This window comes from Lynx rufus, unplaced genomic scaffold, assembly GCF_022079265.1.
Source record: "Lynx rufus isolate CCGP_SWC_20201006 ecotype Redwood Valley unplaced genomic scaffold, mLynRuf1.p SCAF_16, whole genome shotgun sequence".
NCBI classification, from domain to species: Eukaryota; Metazoa; Chordata; class Mammalia; order Carnivora; family Felidae; genus Lynx; species Lynx rufus.
In genome coordinates this window covers 19,412,736-19,421,879 of record NW_025814830.1, presented here as the reverse complement: position 1 = coordinate 19,421,879, position 9,144 = coordinate 19,412,736, and the positions used below count along the sequence as shown (strand labels likewise).

Below are 9,144 nucleotides of genomic sequence, written 5' to 3'. Positions count from 1 at the left end.
TAAAAAGGCATTTTATCTCAACACTGTCAGTCTTCATTCCCAGTAAAAATAAGTACATGTTAATGATCTGATGTCAGGATGCCAACTGGTCAAATTTCTTCTTTTTTTAAGTCATTTCCCCCTAATATCCAGAACTTTGTTTCACTGAAACAATCAAAAAGCTAACATTAAGTCTGCTCTACCCACTTAGCAAAGTAGTGAAGTAATTTTACTTGTCCTATCACTTGTGGAACCAAGCCTTCTTTAAAAAATAAATGGAAGAGTGCAGGGGCGCCTGGGTGGCTCAGTCGGTTGAGCCTCCAACTTCGGCTCACGTCACGATCTCGAGGTATGTGAGTTCGAGCCCCGCGTCGGGCTCTGTGCTGACTGCTCAGAGCCTGGAGCCTGTTTCAGATTCTGTGTCTTCCTCTCTCTCTGACCCTCCCCCGTTCATGCTCTGTCTCTCTCTGTCTCAGAAATAAATAAACGTTAAAAAAAAAAAATAAATGGAAGAGTGGAATTTAAGTTTATCATTATTAGTCAAAATATCACAAAAGCCATAATGAGCCACCAAATCCAGCAATTCCAGCACAGAACACCTGCAATACATTTAGGAACCTGCAAACTTTCTATTTTGTCCTCCACAGGCTGGGAGCCACTAGAGCAGTTATTCTGGCATTTCAAATATGGAAAAATGAAATATTTTGAGGTGTCACTTCAGGGTGGGAGGGGGTAATAATAGGGTATGAGCATTTTTCTTCAGTGAAGTGTTGTTGATATTTTTGGCAGCACAGTATTCTTTTAGCTCGTGGACCTGCGTTTCCCTCACAAGTGAACATTTCGTGTTCCCACTCCCGCATCCCTCCACCCCAATACCAGCAGCATGCTCCATCACTGTGACAATCACATAATGGCCACAAACACCCCCTAGAATAGTAGTGCTGTCCCAGGTTGACCAACCACTATTGTAAAAGGTTGGCTCAGCTGATTAAAATGCTGCTTTTAGCAGCTTGGGTGTCTTTGTTGCAATACCAAATACTGAGAACACAACAAATGCTTATTTAAGAAAACCCATTCCCATTACTAGGGCGGGGTGGGGGGGGGGTGTCAGAGTATCCTAAAAGGTCAGAGAACTCTTAGCAATCTAGTTCAACCATTCCAAATTTACAGATGGGGGAAAAAATGTCCAAAAGAAGTGACAGGCCCATAGTCTCATGGCTAGGAAATGGCTAAGCCAGAATTAAAACCCTAAATTCTAGTCCAGTACTACTTCTACTACACCATGCCCCCAACTCACACAACCCACACATGGATATATTAAAAGCTCAGCAGCTTCAGTTATGTCCAAAGGAACAAAATTCCTTTAACTTTCACACATGAAGACAAACACCACCCCCCCAAAAGTCACTCAGATTCACTGGGGTCTAAGGATTCATTTAATAATGCTTTGAGGTTTCCATTCCAGGCTTAATAATTCACCTTCAAATTAAAACCTGGCATTTTTACTTATCATCCCATCCAAATAAGAATTTTACGAATGTAAAATATATACCAGTTTCTACATTGGCGTATCTTGAGGAAGTGATGAACAGCTCCTGCTGCCATTTTAAAGTAGGAACTTAACAATTCAACTTCAAATTTTGTCAGCTTATAATAAATATATGGGTGTAGCTTTAAACAGTAAGTTGTGGACAACTGGCACCATGAAAAAGCAGCATGTGTAAGTGTAAGATGATCTTCCCCATATATATTAGGGAAAAAAGGAATCTTCACTACAACAATAAGCAAAATATCCAACAAATACATACTAATTTCTCATGGCCTCATGGTTGGGAGTGGGGGGAGGGGCACGGACTTCATGCAAGATGCTCCAAATATTAACATCAAATACTACACACCCATATTGTTTATACTTAATGATATAATTTCACTGCTTTTAGTAAATTAGCAATATTTGGCACTTTTTGTCTCACGTTTACACCTAGATACCAGAACATAAAATACTATTATTTATTAGCCCCATTTATCACCCATGCTAATTTTCTTTCTAGAATGGTAAAGGTATGGTAAAGAAATGAACCAAATATCTGCTCATAAACAAAAAGTTTTCTTTTTGATACACTTAGCTACTGTTTTAAAGACTGGAGTCCTGGATGACCAGCTCCCTTTGGAAGATCTAACCACTGAATTTAGTTTGCTTTCTTACAAATGCACGTGTGATCAAAGATGGACCCAGTGGTATATTACTGACTTACCGCCAAATGGCACTTATCAAAGTAGCTGTGATTCTCAACAAGGGTCAAAGCCTACTCCTAGTTCCCAGGGAGAATATCAGATCTGTCTTATTTCAGCTGTGTAATTGAAGGCAGAAGGCAGAAAGAGGGTGTCAATTCTGATGTCTTCCTGTGCCCACCACCTTCATATCACGGTGAAAAGTGGGGACTGTGTATCCAACTGAAGGAAAACACCTCAACATGTTATCATTGCAGAAACAAAACCAGCAGAATCCTTTACAGTAGTCTCAGATACACTACTCCCCTTTTGTCTCTAGATAGGGTGGATGCAGAAGCAATGGGAACACAAATATCCTCACCAGATGAAGGAGTTAACAGTGGCACTCCCATTTTGGAAAGCTTTTCTCAGATACTATCTCACCACTGCCTCTTAAAACTAAAGAATTCTAATTACTTATTCCCGTAAGTGAAAAATAAAATTTCCTAGCAGGAAAACAGCTAGCTAGAGCTGGGGCTAAACCCTCAGAGCTGCTAACACCCCATTTAGGATTCTCCCAGAGATCACATTCAACATCATCATACAGACCGGGGGGGGGGGGGGGGGGGGGCACGTGCGGCAGGACACACACAGCCAGGACTCATGTGTAAAAGAACAAAAGGGAAACCTGGATACTACTGTTTCTGCCAATGCCATAAACATCTCCCAGGACTTGGAAATGACCAGCTAATTTTACCTCAGTCTAACCGTTAGCTCTGCAGAATCTGTTGACCCTAACATAAAGAAGGAAGATGAAGGAGAAAGTCAGTTACAGATTTCACAAATATCTGGTATGTAAATCTGTAATTTTTAATTAGAATTAACTATCAAAGACACTGCACCTTTTAAGTCTTTGAACTTAATAATGTTTAACAGTGGCTTTATTAGGTGAATGCTTGAAAGCATTCAACATTAAATTCAATTTACTTCACATAAATGTTTGCAAATACATTATCAGCAATTCTTAAATATTTCAAATCAACCCACTTAAGTACAGAAGGCTTGCTCATAGGTCTTCTGAGGTGACAAGACGACTGAAAGGAACCTTGGACTTGAGTCCAGATCTCTAACCAACAATCACCATGTCATCACCGGTGAACTCATATGAGGGAACTTCAAGATTGAGAGGTGCAGGCCCCTTCCTGATCCTGCCAGAAGCATCGTAGTGTGACCCATGGCAAGGGCAGTAATAACCACCAAAATCTCCTGCATTTGCAATGGGTACACAACCAAGATGAGTGCAAACACCTATCAGGATAACCCATTCAGGTTTCTTTACTCGATCTAAATCATGCTGCGGGTCCCTCAACTGGGACACTTCAACTGCAGCTTCCTGCTCAATTTCCTTCTTGGTTCTATGACGCACAAACAGCGGTTTTCCTCTCCATTTGAAAGCCATGTTCTTGCCTTCTGGAATATCGGATAGCTTGATTTCGATTTTCGACATGGCCAACACATCAGCAGAAGCACTCATGCTGGAAACAAACTGAGAGACGACATTCTTGGCAGCATATGCAACACCTATACTAGTTGTTGCAGTTATCAAATAGGAGAAACCTTTTCTAGTCTCACTGCTCTCTTTTGAAGACTTTGTACCATCTAACACTTCGGTGCGTCGATAGTCAGAGAAGTCAGGCACTCTGATGTCTGTGTGGGAATAACGAACAGAAGCAGGGACTGCAAGATAAACAGAAAGTTAAAAAAACAATTAGATGAGTACCCTGAAAGAAGTATACATCAGGAAATAACCTTTGTGAATTCATAAGCAAAAATCAAGTTATAAAAATGTGAAATATAGCACTAATGCCAGAAATGGTCAGGATGGCAGTGCCTGCATAGAAAATATTGAAAAAGAAATGGAAGTCAATCACTACCTATCATACTGGTATGAAATCACAGGATAATATGCGTAAACTGAGTTCTTCCTGATTGAACACAGTTGATTCAGAATTTCTAACGATTTAGTGGATCAAATCTAAAAAGTTAAATAGTACTGTAAACAGCAATATTTTAAAATCCCCAAAATTCAACATGCCAAGACATACAACTATGTTAACTACCTCCCATATTCTCTGGATTACAAGGGACCATAAAACTCATCAAGTCCACCCAATAAGTTGATTTGTGGGGCTCCTGGGTAGCTCGGTCAGTTAAGCGTCTGACTCCTGATTTCAGGAGCCTGCTTGAGATTTTCGCTCTCCCTCTCTCTGCCCCTCCCCCACCCACGTTCTCTCTCTCTCTCTCTCTCTCTCTCTCTCTCTCTCTCTCTCCGTGCACAAAATAAACATTAAAAAAAAAAAAAAGGTGATTTGTGATCATCTTATTAAAACAAATGTCTAACTTCACATTATTTTTTTTTTAATTTTTTTTTTTCAACGTTTATTTATTTTTGGGACAGAGAGAGACAGAGCATGAACGGGCGAGGGGCAGAGAGAGAGGGAGACACAGCATCGGAAACAGGCTCCAGGCTCTGAGCCATCAGCCCAGAGCCCGACGCGGGGCTCGAACTCACGGACCGCGAGATCGTGACCTGGCTGAAGTCGGACGCTTAACCGACTGCGCCACCCAGGCGCCCCTAACTTCACATTATTATTTACTTACTCTCTGAAAGTTCAGTAGAACTGCTAAAAATTCATAAATACTTATTACCATAAACATTCTGTGAACTGTTAGTATAACTTTAGTTGCAGAAAATGAAGAGATTTTCTATTTTAGACTCTGGAGTATAAATCAGTATTACTTTAACTTCAAGTAAAGCCACCAATGGGCAGAAAAGGACATCCTTGTCAAAATACACAACTATCAAATGAAATCTCCAAAAGAGCCAGTTATTTCAACTTAGTACAGGATAAAAGACAAATTTTCATATATCCCCCTCTTCAGTGAAGGGCAGTAACTTCTGTAAGAGTAAGGGCATTATCTTTCTTTTTCAGTGCTGTGGATTTCTCAACTGAGACACTACTACTGCAGGCTGGCCAGATCTTTGTGTCAAATGAATGTTAACTAATTACTATTTATGTAGTACTTTGGATGTAAGTAGTTTTTAAACTAAACAGATTATGACCTTTTGTCCATACTATTTTAAAATATCTGACAAAAAATTAACTTACTGGCATCACTTTTAAGTATGTTTCAGGAAGCAAATCTCTTTGCAAGTTGTATACGCATTTTAGGAAATTTGTCACAAGGTTTCTTTTTTTATAAAAGGGACATTAAAAATTCCTCACTTAAAAACTGTGTTGTTTCAAAAAGAAAAATGTACTTATAAAATGCAATTTCATGTAAGTTGCAGCCTACCAGGCTGTCTCATCCTAATATACTTCCTTGAGTATTACAATAAAGAACATGACCACACTTTTCACATGGTTCTCAAAGTCAGTAACAATGGAAGCTGTAAGTCAGCCTTGAACGTGGAGATTAGGGGCACTGATCCCATATGCAGTGGGATTAACACATAATTTGTATGTTATATATCTCATATATATAATTCTTATAATAAATTCTTATAATAAAGTAAGCTAGGGAAAAGAAAACATTAAGAAAACCATAAAAAATACATTTGCAGCAGTGTACCATGTTTATAAAAAAAAAAAAATCCAGATATAAGTGGACCTGCACAGTTCAAATCCATGTTGTTCAAGGGCCAGCTGTATTCCCAAACAATGGTGAAACCTATCAAAATCACTCTATGTACTTTTCTGGGACCAGGACAAGGGTAGTGACTACCTAATATTTACAACTATGGCAAAGTGACATTACATCATATACTACCCTACTTCTACCTAATGCTAACCTAACAGTGTAGACTGGGGTTTGGGATCAAGTATGAATTACCTTCCTTTGGTATTCTCTGGAATTACAAAGGAAAATGTGTATCATACCTAAAAGATGAAGGAACCAAAGTCCATACTTCTACATTAAAAACAGTGTCCACAATCTTTAACCATATAACAGTATACAAGCAAATGTACAGGAACATTAAACAGAATGGTTTTGACATTCTCATCCAGAGATTTGGTGGTGAAAGAAATCCAGCTGTCTACTGCCACTCTACCTAGCAGGTTACACTTTAGTACAACAGTACAATACTGTACTATTGTATATTGTACCACCATGAATATTTTGGGAAATTTAACTGCCATATTGCAAAAGTCATTTCTAAATAATTTACATTAACTGTATTAGGTGTGACTTTAGCAACAAAGATGCTAGCTAGATTCAGTTCTAAACTCAAGCAAAACCAGATACTTCTGGAAATAGAGAAAATTTAAGAGACTATAACAAAAAACAGGTTTTTCTTTCTTAAGATGAACTCTGATGTGTCTTGGAAATCTTCCTCTCACCTCATGGATCTTCTGATCCAACCCTCCCATTTCACACCCTCAGAACTATCTTTCTACAAACCATCTAGACAGATTAGAACGTGAACTGAAACTACAAGCTGAAGGCATTATTATAGAAAAAGTTTGCCTTACGGTTCTGTATCATTTACCTGTTCTTGGGAAAGTCAGGTAAGCCTCTAATTTTTAGAAGAAACCCTTTAGTCACTAGACAAATTCCAAAGATGCTTTTGCATTTGCTGTTGAAATTTTGTCCTCCTTTATTGTTTCTTACCTCCAGATCCAAAGAATAGGCTTGGGATGGGCTGGTGTACTCTGCTCACGCCCTGAACAGTGTCTCCAAAACCCACTGGTGCCCCCAAACAACAACAACAAAAATCGCCATTTTATTCATTCACCACTATCCTGCACTGCCTGTACGCAAAATCTGAGGTTGTAGGAAACAGAAAAATAAAGATTCTTCTCTATGCCTCAATCTCAAGGTCAGAGGAATCACCAGGAAATCCAATAGTAGGAAGCGTTATGTACCATAAAAATAAAGGAATCAGCAGATATAAAATTTTATTGACCTGACCCTGAACGGAGATTGATTTGGTAAGACGGAAATGTGGAAAACTGGTGGGAGGATTATTTTAAAGTAAAGAGAACAGGGTGAATGAAGGAAAACTAAAGAGAGTGGGGGTAATAACTTAGCTTGCAGGGCAAGTGTCACTGTCAGTGGGGCCAGGCAGGCAGATAACGCAATGGAGGAGGTCTGGTGAGAACTGTGATGACCTGGAAGAGTGATTGCTCCAACTAAGAGGGCAGCCAGTGCACAGCACTTTTCTCATGATAAAACAAGTTCAGTGTTGCCAGATTCCAACATTTTAAAACACGCAAAAAATCTCCCTTTTAAGACTGTGCAGGTTGGGAACACTACAGGTACAATGGCACACAGGTTGCCATTTGGGGATTTCCAATACAGAGCATAAAAAAAAAAAAAAAAGACATGGCACAAAAGATAGTGCAGGATCTGGTTCATGGCTAAATCAATCTTTCAAATCCATGTTCTATCACATACACAAAGTTTATCCTTGTGTAAGTCACTTCACTTCTTGTAGTTTGTTTTCTACCTGTAAAATGGGAGTATCACCAACCCTTGCTTGTGGCTCTTCTTGAGCATCAAACTGATTACAGTGTAAAAACCCTCTGGCCCAGCAAAACATTGCCGATACTCCACATCATTCATGACCTTGGGGCTTGTGTTATTGTTTTGCTGCTGTTGCTGTTGAGAGGGATGCGTGAAAGACAAGGGCATTAGACGGTGTAGGTGGCGGTGAGCAGGACAAGGGCCCAAATATTAATAGTTCTTATTTTTTCAACATGTATAATAAAATGCCCCCAAATGTGCTAATGGCTTTAAGTAGAATTTTTCCATCTAAACCTCATGACATTACCTACGTAATTGGTATAATCATTCATCCATTTCACTGGTGAGGAAAAACATTCAGAAATTTGCCCAGTCAAACGACCTGTAAGCAGCAAAATCTGTCAGACTTTGCTGGAAACAGTCGGCATTCCGAGTTCTTGAACTTAACCTATGACGTACAAGATTAGACTGTGGTTTAGGCAGACTGGTCGCCAACGGAAACAGAGGCCCGCAAAGCGAGAGCTGGAGGTCACTTGAGATCGCCCAACCTAGCCGCGTCCGCGCACAGGTGAGGGCAGAGACCCAGGAGGTGTAGAAGCTTGCCCAAGGTCGACCCAGCAAGGCAACTTAATCCCCCAAAGGGGCTCCGCTCCATTTCCCCGCCCTCCTGAGCTGCGCCATGGGTCGAGGGCCGGAGGGAGCGAGAACGGGGGTACCCCTCAGCCCGGCTCACCATTGAGGCCCACGGAGGCGACCAAAGGCCGGCTCGCGGCCTGGCCACTCAGCGACTCCCGGCACAGGAAGGGCCGCTTCACGTCCAGCACTGGCGACTCCGAGGTGGCGGGCACCGAAGCCTGCACCAGAGGCCGCAACGCGCCCGCCACCCCGCGGGACGTGGCCGATAGGACGGGCGCGAACGGGCCCGAACGGGCGGCCACCGACAACATGGCGACAGCTGCTCCAAACGCCGAGCCGGTCACAGGGACGACCTTTCGCCGCGGCGCAGGCGCGAGGAAGCACAGGAGGCGCGCGATCCGTGACGTCAGCGCGCCGGCCTCAACGGTGGCTCCCCGGAGAGGTAGGGGTACAGAGCCAGGAAAGGCGCTGCGTCAGAGGCGGGGCTTCGAGCTTACGCTAAGAGCGGAAGGGGGCGGGGCGGAGCCGGGCGGGAAGGTGTGGGTGCCGCCCAATCTGTCCTCCCCAACATCTTTTGGTGTGTAACCTGGTGTCTGCGCAAAGCAGGCCCGCAGGAGTCGTCCCGCGAGTCGACTTTGGGTCCCTCAGAGTAAAAACTTAATCTGTAGGAACCTAGGGATAAGAATAAGTTGTCATCATAGTTTAGGGAAAAGAGTAATTCTTAACATATGTGCATATATAATGTAATACTTATATATAAGGATATATGTTAGGGTGTATACATATATA

The 9,144-nt window shown here is 41.7% G+C and overlaps 1 protein-coding gene across 1 annotated transcript; it reads right to left on the bottom strand.

Moving 5' to 3' along the window:
- Positions 1 to 3,037: 3,037 nt before the first annotated feature.
- On the bottom strand, positions 3,038 to 8,707 carry LOC124511280 (cytochrome b-c1 complex subunit Rieske, mitochondrial). Its single transcript, XM_047078334.1, has 2 exons — positions 8,453 to 8,707; positions 3,038 to 3,927 (listed from the first exon to the last, which is right to left on the bottom strand). Exons 1-2 carry the CDS (start codon positions 8,664 to 8,666, stop codon positions 3,317 to 3,319), a joined length of 825 nt encoding a protein of 274 aa, XP_046934290.1. The 5' UTR covers positions 8,667 to 8,707; the 3' UTR covers positions 3,038 to 3,316.
- Positions 8,708 to 9,144: the final 437 nt, after the last annotated feature.